This window comes from Diceros bicornis, chromosome 6 (assembly GCF_020826845.1).
Source record: "Diceros bicornis minor isolate mBicDic1 chromosome 6, mDicBic1.mat.cur, whole genome shotgun sequence".
Classification (NCBI taxonomy): Eukaryota; Metazoa; Chordata; class Mammalia; order Perissodactyla; family Rhinocerotidae; genus Diceros; species Diceros bicornis.
Genome location: NC_080745.1, coordinates 82,605,819 through 82,622,786, shown reverse-complemented (window position 1 = coordinate 82,622,786; position 16,968 = coordinate 82,605,819). Strand labels below are relative to the sequence as shown.

Here is a 16,968-nt window from a genome sequence, read left to right as displayed (position 1 = left end):
GCAGACGCTGCTCTCGGTCTGTTTTCGCAGTTTTGAGCTGACCCCTCAATTAGGAACTAGTCCCTCTACCACAGTGCCTGAGATGACAGCAAAGGGAGCTCGGGGTCTTTCAAAGCCCCCTTATCTAAATGGGTAAGACTTTATCCAGCTGAGGGAAAGTCGCTAGATAGGGTTTCGGGCAGGGCGCCAGAGAAAAGAGTTGCCACCAGCCAAAATAAAAAGCACCAAGAGGTGGTGGGCGGTGACCAAACGCTGCTTCACCCACTAATTTTGCCCAGAGATGACTCGGAGTTCTCTTTGGCCTTGTGCCTTGGAGCTGCTGCGGCCTCCGACCTGTACAAGACCTCGCTACGAATTAATAAACCAGATTTTGGGAATTTCCCCCATCACGCTTGCACAGGGTGACAAACAGTAACACGCCGCCTTCGGCCCGCGACGCCCCGTTCCGCGCGCGACACCCTCTCCGAGGCCGCGCATGCCCTTCCTTTGCCCGACTCCAAGATGGCGGCCGGCCCGCCGCCGCGCCTCGGCCCCGCCCCGGCCTGGCCCGCCCCCGGCCGACGGCCCACCCTGCCTCCTCGCCCGCCCGCGGGGCCGCGCAGCGCGCTCCCGCCGCCCCTCCCCGCGCGAGCTCCACCCAGGTCGCAGGCAACGCGGTCGGCGGCGCCTATTTCCCGCCATTGTGCGAAGTGGAGGCTGGGGGCCCGCACGCGCCGCCTGCCCGGCGCCAGCAGCTCCTGGGCTGCAGCCGCCACAGCCGCCGTTCCCTGAGGCGCGGGGAGGCCGGGCGGCCGGCGCCCCGAGGCTCGCCCTGCGTGGGAGGGCGCGGGCGAAGAGCGGCCGAGCCCCCGAGGAGGCGCCGCGGCGCGGGACGCCGGGCCGCACCGGCCCCGGGCCGTCGGCGAGATGCCGTGTGGGGAGGATTGGCTCAGCCACCCGCTCGGGATCGTGCAGGGCTTCTTCGGTGAGTGGCGGCGCCGGGGGCGGGCCGGGCTGGCCGCCGAGTTTGCCGAGCCCGGGCCCGGCCCCACGCGGGGCTGCCTCGAGGGCTCGCGCGGCCGAGACGGTCAGCGGGCCTGCGCCGGCCGGCGCCGAGACGCCGGGTCTCCGGGCCCCCGGGCCCCCGGGCCCGGCCGCAGGTGCCTTCCACCTGCCCGATTCGGGGTTCGCGAGCCGAGGTTATGCGGCGGGGAGCCGGCTGCCGGCCGTGATTGACGGCCTCGCTCCCCTTGGCGTCCCCTCCCGGGGCCGAGCCCGCGGGCGGCAGTACTCGGAGAGCTCCTTGCCCCCTCGGGGGGCCCGCAGAGATGGGGTGAGGGAAAAGCACTTTGCCTGTGGGGAAGCCTGCAGGGTATTTCAAAACTTCCGGTGTGCCGGGGGAGTGCTCGCTCGCCGCAGAAGTTGCTTCTAACTACTGTATTACACACATCCTCCCTTTTCGAGATAAGATTTAGTGTAATCGCTTAGTTTTTCTGTTAGGATGACTTGAAAACCTGCCTAGTATACATCTCTTGGGCCAGAGCTAGCAAGAAATGTTGACCTGCTCAGATGAGTTTCTACCTACAAAGAGCTTAGAATGCTGCAGACGAGCTTAGTAAATTATAGTTGCAATTGTTATTAATGCTACTTTTCTGCTGAGAGTACACGGAGGAAAATTTAGGTTTGTTTGTGCTTAACTGGGCATTTTGACACCCCCTCCCCCAGGTCTTTTTGCACTTAGGTGTGGTGGAGGCAAACCCAGCCAGAAATCACTGTATTAGATCGTAGCACCTGACTTGTCTGGAGGTAACTTAGAGTTGTAGAGTGGCTTTAGCTCGTTTATAACGTCGTGGGATGTTAGAACGCCTAAGAAGAAGCTAGATAGTCCCCAGCAGCCAAAACTGATGGCGTAAAATGTATTTCTTGTAGGAGGGACTCACTCAGCAACTCTTTATTCGTTTTCCCTATAATTTGAACTAGTTTAGTTATCTGGTTTCCCAGGCTGAAACTAGAGGCAGCAAATTAGAAGAAGGCCTGAGTAGGCGTCCGGATTGTAGCCAGTGAACACTGACAACTTGATAAAGAAGAAGTGAAAACCTATGTACATATTTTTTTTTTTTAAAGGCAAAAAAAAATCATTATATATCCATTAAGGGTGCTTTGAGGAAGGGGCAGATATCCCTCCACTAAATCCTAGTAATTAATTTTTATAATGAATACTGAAACCCATAATTGAGGTCCAAAATTATGGCCCCAAAATGTGGAGTGAAGGTGAAATTGCACAGTTGGTTTACAAGGGTGCAGCTGCATAGATACTTTTTAGGAAAAATCCTTCAAAAGTAAAAAGTTTTTGGGCTTAAAAGGTGAAGTTTCAGTTACGATATTTAGAAAATTTATTTACGAGAACTACCCCATACCCTAGTCTTGCTGGACAAATGAGATGATTTTATATTTGATATGGATTTGAGTGTATTTGGGTCAGATTTTGTCTCCTGTGTGTGTGATCCTAAGGGCCACATCTCCTTATAGTACTGAAAGGGTATAATTTGGATATAAAATATTGGCTTTACACTATTTTGTAAATTTTGTGAATTGTTGAGGGGACCTGGCCCTTATTGATGTGTTTCCTCCTGGATTGTCTTAATCTCATATAGGTTGTGTTTTATAGAGGAGAAACTAATACTGTTTTACAGTCATGAATTTTTTGTAGAAGCTGTTCTGAAGCATAGTATATATTTTTACTATATTTTCTATCACTGTGAATATATTGAATATCTTTATAATAACAGCATTACAGGTATGTTCATGTGATAAGTCAGTCAGGTGTTAAACTTGTAGACTCTTTGGTTTAGTAGGAAATTCTTTTGAATCGATTTTTTTCTCCAGGTAGAAAAGTACTGCAAGTCTTTTGTGGTTTCTGAGGCCTTTCTGGGTTCTACCCCTGCCTTGCCCTCAGACCTCATCACTACGTTCTCCCTCTTATTGAACCCTCTTTCAGTTCTTTGATTTTGAACCTGGCTTCTAGGCCTTCTGCATAGGCTGTTAACTTTCCCAGGTCCCCCCCCCTTCTCCTCCAACTTCCACTTTCCTGGCTAAATCTGACTCTTCTTTGAGCACCTAAGTTATGTACCCCCTGCTCCACGTTACTACAGGATCCTGTATGTCCTGGAAATTGGATGTGTAAAGCATATTGTTGAAATCGCTTGGTGCTTGGGTTCCTTTGCTATATTTGACTCTGGGAATTCAGGGCCTGTATCTGCCTTATTCACTAGTACATCGTCATTGCTTAGAGTACGCCTCGTACATTGAAAATGCTCACTGAACGTTTGTTGAACAGAGGCAGTGGAAAGACGGATTATCGATCAGAAGTGGTGTAAATTGGGATGGTTACTGTGACCACAAATCTCAAACTTAAGACAGTCCTGGTGGACCTTATGTTGGTTCAGAGCATATGATCATACCAGGAATGAGTTAGCTTTCACATGCAAATCCTAATTCTTTCTTCTTGGTTTAAATAAGAAACTTTAAAGTTCTCATAGTGGCCAGTCATAACCATATGAATCATAATTCGTCTTTGTGAACAAAGCTGTATTTTAAATTTATATCTGCCATATTACAGTTGTTAATATGTAAATTTTTCCTGTAAGCCTTCATAAAATGCCTTTAATGTTTAGTTCCAGTTTCTGAAAGATTTTATATACAGGACATTGTCCAAAGGCTTGAAATATAGGAATACTTTATTGGGCTCTATTATGTTCATAGTGCTAATGGCCTAGGCCCCACAGTGATTGTTCATTTAGTGACCCATATCAAATTGCTTTTCTTAAACAAAAGCAGGAATCTTTAAAAGAAAAAAGTTTTGTATGCTTCTTTTTCTTTTAATCATTTTTTATTTAAAAAAAGGAAATTTTCTTTACTTGAATTAATAACTACTGTTAATTTCAGAGGAAGTAGGAATGCTTATCAACTCTGATTTCTTTCACTATTTTCTCTATAGGTTGTTGGTTGGGTCAAGATCATTATTTTTGGTTATATTCAGGGTCCTTTGGTTGTGTCTAACAGAACTAGAACTACACTAGCTCGTGAAAAAAAGCAGTGGTGTGTGGAGGAGGGCGGGGTGGGAGTATGTGATCACTAGCTTTTTAGAGTTTAAAGCAATAATAAAATTGACTAAAAGTCCATCTGCCTTTTTATTGTCTCCATGATTCTAAACAGACAATTCACTCCCTTTTGTCTGTACCCACCTTGGATCTCTCATACCACCCCACCACCCTTGGTAGGCCACTGGAAAAAAGAAATTGTTATAAGCCTATAGATCCCAAAGACGGGGAGGTTGCTTGGTATCCCAAGAGACTACTGAGTAGAATCAGGAACTGGAAAGCCAGCAGGAGTCCAAGCAACTCTTATCAGTTTTTCTTCCTTAGGCTATATTCATCTCTGCACACAAACTTATCTTTCTCTGCTCCACAGCTCCTGATTTCCCTTGTCAGGTCCATCCCACAGGAGCTAGCATCTTTATTTTAATACCAAATTCCGGGGTTACAGAATCTAATTGGCCCAGCATGGAGTCAGGGTTCCACTCATGGACCAGTCAGCTATGGCCAGGGCACAGAGTTATGTAGGACAGTCATAACTGTTGAGGCCCACTCGTCAATAGTGGGCGAACTTCTCAAGAGAAGAAGAATGGATTGGATGGCCATGGCAAAAGGCATAAATATGTATATATGAATTTCTAAATTATTAAATAATAACTTGCACATGGTTAAAAAATGATGCTATTAAATGAAGAGTAAAAGTATGCTCTTCTCCCACTGAGGTCACCATTTTTAACTGTTTCTGATTATCGGTTTTTTTATTGAGATATAACACATAACATAAAACTCACCATTTTAAAATGTGCAATTCGGTGGTTTTTATTATATTCACCACTGTCGTTTCCATCACCACAAAAAGAAACTCCATATCTGTTAGCAGTCGCTCCCAATTGCCCCCTCCCCCATCCTCTGACAATCACTAATTTACTTCTGTCTATGATTTCCCTATTCTGGACATTTCGTATAAATGGAATCATACAACATATGGCCTTTTGTATTTGGCTTCTTTAACTTAGCATAATATTTTCAAGGTTCATCCATATTGTAGCATGTGTCAATACTTGCATTCCTTTTTATGACCGAAAATAATATTCTCTTATATGGATATACCACATTTTGTTTATCCATTTATCCATTGGTGGACGCTTGGGTTGTTTCCACTTTTCGGCTATTGCGAATAGTGCCACAATAAACATTCATGTGCAAGTTTTTGTCTGAATATACGTTTTCAGTTCTCTTGGGAATATACCTAGGAGTGGGATTGCTAGGTCATATGCTAATTTTATGTTAGAACTATTTTCCAAAGTAGCTGCACCATTTTACATTTCTTAATTTTATTTATTTGTTTTTCCCCCAAAGCCCCAGCAGATAGTTGTATGTCATAGCTGCACATCCTTCTAGTTGCTGTATGTGGGACGCGGCCTCAGCATGGCTGGAGAAGCGATGCATCCGTGCGCACCCGGGATCGGAACCCGGGCCGCCAGCAGTTGAGCGCGCGCACTCAACCGCTAAGCCACGGGGCCGGCCCCATTTTACGTTTCTACTAGCAGTGTGTGAGGGTTCCAATTTCTCCACATCCTTTCCAACACTTGTTATGTTTCCTTGTTTTATTAGTTATATCCATCCTAGTGGTGGTAAAGTGGTATCTCATTGTGGTTTTGATTTGCATTTCCCTAACAACTGATGATAGCATCTTTTCATATACATTTTGGCCATTTGTATATCTTATTTGGAGAAATGTCTTTTCAAATCCTTTGCAAATTTTTGAATTGGGGTTTTGTCTTTCTATTGTTGAATTATAAGAACTTCTTTATGTATTCTGTATACTAGACCCTTATCAGATATATGATTTGAAAATATTTTCTCCCATTCTGTGGACTGTCTTTTCACTTTCTTGATAGTGTCTTTTGACACAAGTTTTTAATTTTGATGAGGTCCAGTTTATCTATTTTTCCTTTAGTTGCTTATGCTTTTGGTGCCATCTGTAAGAAACCGTTGTCTAAAGCAAGGTCACAAAGATTTACACCTATGATCTTTCTAAGAGTTTTATAGTTTTAGCTCTTTCATTTAGGTCTTTGATCCATTTTTAGTTAATTTTTGTGTATAGTATGAGGTAGGGTCCAAATTCATTCTTTTGCAATAGGATATCCAGTTGTCCCAGCACTATTTGGTTTTTGGGTTTTTTTACGTTTACCAGTTTATTTTAAAGGATATTATAAAGGAAACAGATGAACAGCCAGATGAAGAGGTACACAGGGCAAGGTCTGGAAGGGTCCCTCGTGGAGAAACTTCTGTCTCCATGGAACTTGAATGTGCTACATTCTCAGCATGTAGTTGGGTTCAGCAACCCAGAAGCTCCCCAGCACTATTTGTTGAAGAGATTGTTCTTTCCCCACTGAATGGTTTTGGCACCTTTGTCGAAAAAAAATCAATTGACCATAGACGTAGAGCTTTATTTCTGAACTCTCAATTCCATTCCGTTAATCTATATGTACATATAATCTATATGTACATGCCAGTACCATGTTGTCTTGATTACTGTAACTTTGTAGTAAGTTTTGGAATCGTGAAGTGTGAGTCCTCCAACTTCGTTTGTTCTTAAGATTGTTTTGGCTTTTCGGGGTCCCTTCTATTTCCGTATGAATTTAGGATCAGCCTTTCCATTTCTGCAAAAAAGGCAGTTGGCTTTTTGATAGGGATTGCATTGAATCTATAGTGCTTTTAGTTCTTTTGATAATAAAGAATGGTTAAGATTACAGACTTTAGAGCCAGACTGCTTCTTAACTCCAGGGCCATACCCAGGGTATTTGGCTCTCTAAGTGGATCATTTTTTAATACCTTCCTTCTTTATACTACAAAATTATTTTCAGTAATAATCATGAAATAAAGCTATATGTAATGCTGAAGGTATTACATATTTCAAAATAGATCTAAACATGGCTTCTATTACTTTCTTCCCTCCCCCCTTTTTAGAATTTTTTTTTGTTGTGTTCCACTGTGTTGATGTTTCATGTTAGTATGGGTACCACACTTCAGATTTGAATAATTTTGTATTAATTGTATAATTAATTAATTCTTTGTATTAAGAATAACTTCCCAAGTTCCTCCAGGACAAAAAAGCTCAACTATTACTCAGTAGTATTTATAGCTACCTAATAGTTTGAATTTTGGTCTTTAGGTTTTAGTTTAATAATTTTTTATATAAATAGTTGTCTGGTAGCTAATAAATGAGTTTTAATAAAACTCAAACATCTGCAAAAGAGACAAATTAGACAACTACCAGATTGTTCCACTGATATTACTAATGTATTTTATTGATTTATTCTTTAGTTTTAAAGCAAATAACATTTTAAGAAGAATACATTTGTGTTCAAGATATTATTCAAATTCAGTAAAATATTTCATGTATGAGCTAAACTTTGCATCTACTATATCACTAATTTCACTGTTTTAAATATTAAAGAGGGGCCGGCCCTGTGGCATAGTGGTTAAGTTCTTTGTGCTCCACTTCGGAGGCCTGGGTTCGTGGGTTTGGATCTTGGGCGCGGACCTACACACCACTCATCAAGCCATGCTGTGGCGGCGTCCCACATACATAATAGAGGAAGATTGGCACACATGTTAGCTCAGGGTGAATCTTCCTCACTTACATACACACATACATACACACATACATACATACGTACATACATACCATACCTAACTAACTCACTAGCTAACTCAAGTTGTTCCATTGAGGTTAGAATTGAAGTAACTTGAGTTTTCTTTCTTCATCTTTACAATCACTGTGTTATTGTGTATTTCAAATCTATTGTGTACATGTAGGACTCTACCACAGGGGTTGGAGATACTAACTGTGCCCTAAGCAAGTTTGGACTTAGAAATTTACCATCTAAACAAACACATGTAGCTGAGTCTGTGTTGGGAGCCAAGTTTGTAACTGGGGATTCTTCGAATTAACATTTATATAGAATGCTTTGTTTATTAAACAGTAAGTGGTAAAGATATACTAATTTGACACTTCTACATATATTGTTAAAACTCAAGAGTAACCATAATTGTTTAGGATTTAAACCAACAAAAGATATTTCAAGGAGGAGTATTTTATCACTGACATTGTTTAGAATTACCGATGCTTGGTGATGGTAACAGCAGACTGAGTTTTAGTTGGTTTTTTTTTTTGTGAGGAAGATCAGCCCTGTGCTAACATCTGCCAGTACTCCTCTTTTTTTGCTGAGGAAGACTGGCCCTGGGCTAACATCCGTGCCCATCTTCCTCTACTTTATATGGGACGCCGCCACAGCATGGCTTGCCAAATGGTGCGTCGGTGCGCGCCTGGGATCCGAACGGCGAACCTCTGGCCGCTGCAGCGGACCGGGCGCACTTAACCGCTTGGGCCACCAGGCCGGCCCCGGTTTTGTTATTTTTAAATTCCCTACAGGAAATGCATTTCCTTATTGCTAGTACCTGGGGTAGACCACTCCTCCCACTTGTTTAGTAGGTCACTGCTCAGCCCCTCTTACTTCCTAACTTTTGTGAACATGTGAAATTAATTAACCTTTCTTTACCTCAGTTTTATTATCTGTAAAATGGAAATAATAAGAGAATCCATTTCACAGTGATAAGGATTAAATGAGATAATGCATATAAAGAGCTTAGATTAGTACCTGCGGTAGTCTTAAGAGTTCGTTAAACATTAGCCACTATACTTTGTTATAATTTATAATTTACGACCATTATTCTAAATATATGTTTTACCTCCATTTGAGTCTGTGTGTATACTTTCCCCCCCCATCCTGGATTTTGAAGACTTTATTTTTTAGAGCTATTTTAGGTTCACAGCAAAATCGAATGGAAGGTACAGAGATTTCCCGCATACCCCCTGCCTGTACACATGCATAGCCTCCCCCATTATCCACAGCCTCCACCAGGGTGGTACCTTTGTTACAATTGATGAACCCAGATTGACACATCATCACCCAAAGTCCATAGTTTATATTAGGGTTCACTCTTGGCATTGCACATTCTGTGACTTTGAACAAATGTATAATAACATGGATTCATCATCATAGTATCATACAGAATAGTTTCACTCCCTTAAAATCCTTTGTGCTCCATCTGTTCATCCCTCTTTCCGCCCTAAACCCTGGCAACTGCTGATCTTTTTACTGTCTCCATAGTTTTGCCTTTTCCAGAATGTCATAGTTGGAACTCTACAGCATGTAGCCTTTTCAGATTGGCTTCTTTCACTTAGTAATATGCATTTAAGTTTCCTCCATGTCTTTTCCTAGCTTGACAGCACTTTTCTTTTTAGCACTAATATTCCATTGTCTAGGTGTACCACAGTTTATTTATCTGTTCACCCACTGACGGACATCTTGTTTGCTTCTGGTTTTGGCAGTTACAAATAAAACTGCTAGAAACGTGTGTGCAGCTTTTTTGTGGACAAAAGTTTTCAACTCATTTGGGTAAATACCAAGGAGTGCAATTGCTGGGTAGGTAGTATGGTAACAGTATGTTTAGTTTTGTATGAAACTGCCAAATTGTCTCCCAAAGTGGCTGTACTATTTGCATTCCTCCCAGCAATGAATAAGAATTCCTGTTGTTCTACATCCTCTCCAGCATTTGGTTTGTCAGTGTTCTGGATGTTGGGATGTAGTGGTATCTCATTGTTTTAATTTGCATTACCCTAATGACGCATAGTGTGGAGCATCTTTTCATATGCTTATTTGCCAGCTGTATATGTTTTTTGGTGAGGTGTCTGTTCAGGTCTCTGGCCCATTTTTTTAATTGGGTTATTCATTTTATTATTGAGTTTTAAGAGTTCTTTGTTCTCCAACTTTGTTGTTCTTCAATATTGTGTTGGCTCTTTTGGGTCTCTTGCCTCTCCATATAAACTTTAGAATCAGTTTTTTGATATCCACAAAATAACTTGTTGGGATTTTATTGGGATTGCGTTAAATCTGTAGATCAAGTTGGGAAGAACTGACATCTTGACAATATTGAGTCTTCCTATCCATGAACGTGGAATATCTCTCCATTTACTTAGTTCTTTGATTTCTTTCATCATAGTTTTGTAGTTTTCCTCATACAGATCTTGTACATATTTTGTTAGATTTATATCCAAGAACTTCATTTTGAGGAGTGCAAATATAAATAGGACTGTGTTTTTAATTTCATGTTCTACTTGTTCATTGGTAGTGCTTAGGAAAATCATTGACTTTTGTATATTAACCTTGCATCCTGCTTCCTTGCTATAATAGCGTATTAATTCCAAGAGTTTTTTTGTTGATTCTTTTGGATTTTCTACATAGAAAATCATGTCATTTGAGAGTTTTCTTTTCCTTCTCTATCAGTATACCTTTTATTTCCTTTTCTTGTCTTATTGCATTAGCTAGGACTCCAGCACCACGTTGAAAAGGAGTGGTCAGAGGGAACATCCTTGCCTTGTTCCTGGTTGGTGGGAAAGCTGCTGGTTTCTCACTTATATTATTTTTAATTCTTCTATTCCTTTCCTTTTAGATTTAAAGTCATATTCTAAAATCTCTTTTTCCCTCCAACAGCTTTAGATACTATTTCAGGCCTTTCACTGAGGAAATTAGTGTCTCTATACTGCCCTTCATTGCTTCTACCCAATTTGTGTCAGTCATTGTGCATTACAAAATGTGTAATATTTACATTCTGTGTGCTTTGTCTGATCACATTATAAAGGTTAAAAACCAGTGAACAGCATTTACAATATTATGATAATATAATTGTTTTCCCTGCAGGACCTACTAGGATGTTTGGACCAGTAGGGAAGGAAGGAAACATAATCCTGTCGTTAAATTATTTTGCTTTAAGGACAGTGTTTCAAAAATCAAGTCAAGTGGTTTCTTTTATACTCCAGAGTTTACTATCAAGCCATAATTTATAGTTTTTCATAATAAAATAGGTCTTTGGCTTTATCAGATGCTTAGTTCTGTATCCCCTGAGAGCATATTTTTTTTTCTTTAATCTTTTAATGTGGTACATTACTAATAAATTTTCTGATGATGAACTATTCTTGCATTATTGGGACGAGTACAGCTTGAACGTGATTTCTTTTTTAATACTTCCTTGGATTCCATTAACTAATAGTTTATATAGGATTTTTGCTTCTTTGTCTTTTGTGACATTGGCCTGAAACTGCAAAATTTTCTGGACTTGGGACTTCATGAGATTGGGAGGAAGGATTAGCTACTGTTTCTTTTCTTTCTCTCATATTGATATTGGACATACAATGTTCTTTGACAAATTGTGATAAAAATAAGAACTCAGTCTGCTAATCTTTCTTTAAATTTAAATCTAAATTTTCAAAACTATTAATTTATAGTTCATATTATTTTACATCGTTTTTAGTATTTATAACATTTCCCCTTTTTTCATTTTGTTTTTTTTCTATTACCTATAATTATTTTTTTCCTTTTAGTTTTGTGTTTTATTTAATTCTTTCCTCTTGTTTTTATTTACTTGTATGATTTTATTCTTTCTTTGTATTGTCTTTCTTTTTTTTCTGAACAGGCTTGCCAGGAAAAGTCTACGTTAATATTATTTGTATTGGTGTTTTTGTTCTCCATTCCATTGATGTCTGCCCTTAGTTTTATTCTTTCCTTGTTTATTTTTTTGGGTTTGGCCTATTGCTCTTTTTCTAGCTTCTTAACTTCAATACTAATAAACTCATCTATTTCTTTTCTTTCTTGGCATTTGATAAATGTATTCAAATCTTTAACTTTCTCTCTCAACATCATTTTAGTATTCCACAAATATTAACCTGTATAGCTTTCTTTATTATCCTGCTGAGAATATTTCATAATTACCCCTACAAATTCCTCTCTAAACTAAGAATTATTTAATAGTATGGGTTTGTTTGTTTTAAGTCATTATAGATGTGAGGGTGCTGTTGTTTTAAGCTTTCCTTTGGTTACTGAGTTCTTATCTTGTCATATTTTGGTCAGAGAACATATTGTGCATTTGAGGTTTCCTTTCTAACTAGTACATAGAACTTTTTGTGAATGATGTGTACTGAAAAATGTACTCTGTGTTTGGATATTTATACATATTTATTAGAGAGCTTGTTAATTATCTTATTCATACTTTGTGTTTTGTGCTTGATTTATGTTTCTGAAAGGGATGTGGTAAAGTCTCTAATTGTGATTGCTGTTTGATTTGTTTTTCTCTTTAGTTCTAAAAGTTGTTGCTTTATGTATTTTGAGGCTATGTTGTCAGGTACGTGTGTATTTTATTTCCTTAAGCAGTAGTGTGTTAAAATTTAATTTACTTATATTTGTTTGTATTACTGCATTTCTCTTGCCTTTTGAACAGAAATTTGACATCATTTTCACTAAATTCTTCCAGCATTTTATTCATACCATTTATTTACTCAAAGCTGTTATCTTTTTGTGGATGTTCTTCAGTGAGTCCTCTGAGTTATTCCTCTAATTTATGCCAGTTGCTTTTTAGGTTTGTTGCTTAGTTGTCATACTGGGATTTTTTTTCCCATTGCATTCATGAGTTAATTCTGTTGTTTCTTGGATCCCATGTTTTCCTCTTCATTGGCTTCTTCTTTTTAAATTTTAAGATATTTTAAAGAAAAGTTGTGTGAGAAAGAATAAGAGTTACATTATGTAATGATAAAATAGTCAATTCACCAAGAAAACATACATGTAAATGTACCTAACAACAAAGGAAAAATCTACAGTTGGAGATTTTACTTCACCTCTCTTAATATTCCACAGAACTAGTAGATAGAAAATCAGCAGGAGTACAGAACTGTAAAACACCATCAATCAAGTAGATCTAATTGACATTTATAGAACACTCCACCTAACAACAGCAGAATACACATTTTTTCAGGTGTCTGTGGAACATTCACCAAGATAAACTACATCCTGGGTCATAAAACAAATATTTAACAAACCTAAAAGAATTGGAATCATCAAAGTAGGTTCTCTGACCATAATGAAGTTAGAATAGAAATCAGTAACAGAAAGTTAAGAAATTCAAACTTGAATTTTTGAACAATCCATGGTTACAAAAGAAGTCTCAAGGGAAATTTTAAAATATTTTGAATTAAATGAAAAGAAAACACAACATATTAAAATTTGTGGGATACAGCCAAAGATGTGCTAAGAGACATTAAGAGCATTTATTAGAAGAGATGAAAGATCTCAAATCGATAATTTAAGCTTCTACTTTATGAAACTAGAAATGGAGAGCAAAATAAACCCAAATCATACAGAACAGAGGTAATACTAAAGATAGAGCAGAAATGAATGAAATTGAAAACAGAAGAAAAAGAAAATCAATGAAACCCCAAGCTTCTTGTTTATTTGTTTGTTTACAAGAGATCACTGAAATTCATAAGCCTGTAGCCAGACTGGCAAGGAAAAAGAAAAAGGGAAGACACAAATTACTGATATCAGGAATGAAAGGGGAGATACCACTATAGACTGTAGACTGTGTGGATGTAAATAATACAAACTGCTCTATGGATATAAATTCAATACCTTAGATGAAATGGGCCAATTCCTCAAAAACCGTTGTATTAGTTACCTGTTTCTGTTGTTACAAATTTAGTGGCTTAAAACAATATAAATTTATTATCTTACAGTTGCAGAGGCCAGAAGTTTGATGCAGGTTTCACTGGGATAAAATCAAGTTGTCAGCAGGTCTGCATTCCTTTCTGGAGGCTCTAGGGGAGAATCTATTTCCATGTCTTTTTGCAGCTTCTAGAGTTTGCCATTTCTTGGCTTGTGGCCCCCTTTTATTTCAAAGCCAGCAGTAGCAGATCGAGTTCTCACCTCTTCTCACTCTGACTTCGTCTTCTGCTTCCTTCCACGTTTAAGGACCCTTGTGATTATCTTGGACCCACCAAAAATCTCCCTGTGGTAAGGTCAGCTGGTTATCAACCTTAATTCCATCTTCTGCCTAAATTCTCTTTTGCCATGTAACATATTCACAAGTTCTGGGGATGAAGATGTAGACATCTTTGGAGGAGACATTATTCTGCCTACCACAACCACAGACTGTCCAAACTCACTCAAAATGAAATGGATTTCCCTCCCCCCCAGCCCTATCCTCCCTCCAGTGTCCCCCCAGAGCTTCTATTTTACTTTTTGTTTCTATGAATTTGCCTATTCTAGGGACCTCATATAAGTACAATCATACAATATTTGTCCTTTTTTGTCTGGATTATTTCACTTAGCATAATGTTTTTAAGGTTCATCCCTGTTGCCCTAATTGTCTTTGACAGGTACAAAAAGCAAGTCAATGGAAAAGGATTTTCTTTTCAACAAAGATGTTGGAACAGTTAGACATTCGTATGCAGAAATATTAATCTCAACCTAAATCTTATACCTTATACAAAAAATAACTCAAAATGGGTCATAGAACTAAGTATAAAACCTAAAACAATAAAACTTAGAAGTAAACAGAAGATCTTCATGACCCACGATTTGGCAGTGAGTTCTTAAACATGACACCAAAGACAATGCATAAAATAAAAATTTGATAAATTGGGCTTCATCAAAGTTAAAAACTTTTGTTCTGCAAAAGAACTGTTAGGAGAATCAGAAGACAAGCTCTAGACTTAGAGAATATATTTGAAAATGGTATATCAGATAAAGGACTTGTATCCAGAATATATAAAGAAAACACAACAGTAATTAACTCAATTTTAAAAGGGGCAAAAGATTTAAGTAGATTTAAATGGACACTTCACCAGAGAGGATGTAAAGATGGCAAATAACCACATGAAAAGAGTTCAGCATCATTAGCCTCTAGAGAAATGCAAATTTAAACCATAATGAGGTATCACACAGCTATTAGAACAGCTAGAATAAACAAAAAAATAGTGACAATACCAAGTACTGGCAAGAATGCAACAGCTGGATCTCTTATGTGTTGCTGATGAAAGTGTAAAATGGTACAGCCACTCTGGAAAAGGGCAGAATCTTAAAGTTAATCATACATTTACCATATATTTACCCAACTATCTCATTCCTAGGTTTTTACCCTAGAAATGAAAGCTTATGTTTACACAAAAATTTGTATTCAAATGTTTGTAGTTTTATTCATAGTTATCAAAACTGGGAGACAATCTAAATGTCCTTCAGCGGGTAAGTGGAGCAACAAATTGTGATTCAGCTATACAGTGGAATACTACTCATCAATAAAAAGAAATGAACTATTGATACACTTATGTGTTGGGGGTTCCAAGACCACCCCTGTGTTTGGAGATCCATTAGAAGGACTTATGTGACTCTATATAGTTGTACTCTTGGCTAAGATTTATTACAGCAGTGTGGTAAGGATATACAGCTGGATGCTAAGGGAAGAAGACCCAGTTGGAGTCTGGACGAATCCATGTGTAGGCTTCCCTATACTCTCTCCCATGGGCGAGTTTATAGATTGGAAGACTTGATATTTTTAAGATGTCAGTTCTTCTCAAATTAATCTATGTATTTAGTACAACCCTAATCAGAATTTCAGCAGCCTTTACATAGAAGTTGACAAGTTGTTCCTCAAAATTATATAGAAATGTTCAGGATCTACAATAATTAAGACACACTTGAAGAACAAAGTTAAAGAACTTAACTACTTGATTTTAAGACTTATTATCAAGCTATGGTGATTAAAGACAGTATGATATTGGCATAAAGATTGACAAATAGATCAGTATAACATAATAGAGAATCTAGAAATACATTAACATAAATATAGTGAGTTGAGTGACAAAGCAATTCAGTGCTAGAAAATCTTTTAATTAAATAATTCCGAAACAAGTGGATATCTTTTTGGGAAAAGATGAGCCTTGACCCTTACGTCACACTATAAACAAAAACATTAATTTGATATGGATTATAGACCTAATATGAAAAATAAAAAACATAGGAGAATATCTTCATGATCTTGGAGAAACTAACTGTAAAAGAAAAAAGTGAAAAACTAGACTTCATCAAAATTAAAAACTTCTTAAAAAACACCATTAAGAATATCAAAAAGCAAGCTACAGATTAGGAGAAAATACCCTACGTATATCTGACAAAAGACTTACTTCTAGAGTACACAAAAAATTAGTATAATCAGTAATGCCACAACAAACTCAATTTTTTGAAAACGTGAGTAGTCACTTCACAAAAGGATTTACTGGGATGATCAATAAACGTATGAAAAGGGGAACAGCATCATTAATCATTAGGGAAGTGCATGTTAAGACTACAACTAGAGGCCACCGCATACCCAGCACAATGACTAAGATTAAAAGGATTGACAAGACCAAGCATTGGTGAGGTGGAACAACTAGAACCCTCATAAACTGTTGGTAAGAGTGTAAAAGCCTATTTATTTTTTGTTCCTCAGCTTCCCTGACCCCTAAACTAGAGCAAGATTGAGTGCAGTGGTGTTCAAATTCAGATGGCCAAGAATTCATGGGAAACACGATAGAGTGATATCTGTGGGCTGAGCAGGACTCTTCGTTGCAAATCCCAACTCGATTCCACTTAAACCAAAAAAGGTCAATACATTGTCTCAGGTAACAGAATTTGTGGGCGAGTTAATGTCAGGCTCAATTACAGCCAGATACTTACACTATGTCTACAGAAATCTGCCTCTCTACTCTGCTTTCCTCTGGGATGGCTTAGTTTTCAGATGGACCTTGGTCACAGTGGCCACAGGCAGCTTCAGGATTATAAGCTATAATGTTGCACCCAGTTACTAAACCTTACTCCTGGGATTGTCTTTGATTGGTGCACCCCTAAACCAATCATCACCACTGAGGCCTTCGACTGAGAGTGAGGGTGCAGCGGTTCCTCCCTCAAAAAGAAGCACTGTCATTAGAAAAAGGAGAAGTGGATGCTAGTCTTGCAAAACAACA

The 16,968-nt window shown here is 38.7% G+C and overlaps 1 protein-coding gene across 3 annotated transcripts in view; it reads left to right on the top strand.

Moving 5' to 3' along the window:
* The first annotated feature begins 679 nt into the window (after positions 1-679).
* MCMBP (minichromosome maintenance complex binding protein) overlaps positions 680-16,968 on the top strand; it is a 43,575-nt gene continuing 27,286 nt past the window's right edge. For 2 of the 3 annotated variants that reach the window (XM_058544129.1, XM_058544127.1), the window contains exon 1: positions 680-964. In XM_058544129.1, the coding sequence (XP_058400112.1) occupies positions 907-964 (58 nt within the window). In that variant the 5' untranslated portion in view covers positions 680-906. The remainder of the gene's footprint in view (positions 965-16,968) is intronic. The other variant, XM_058544128.1, reaches the window with a different exon arrangement.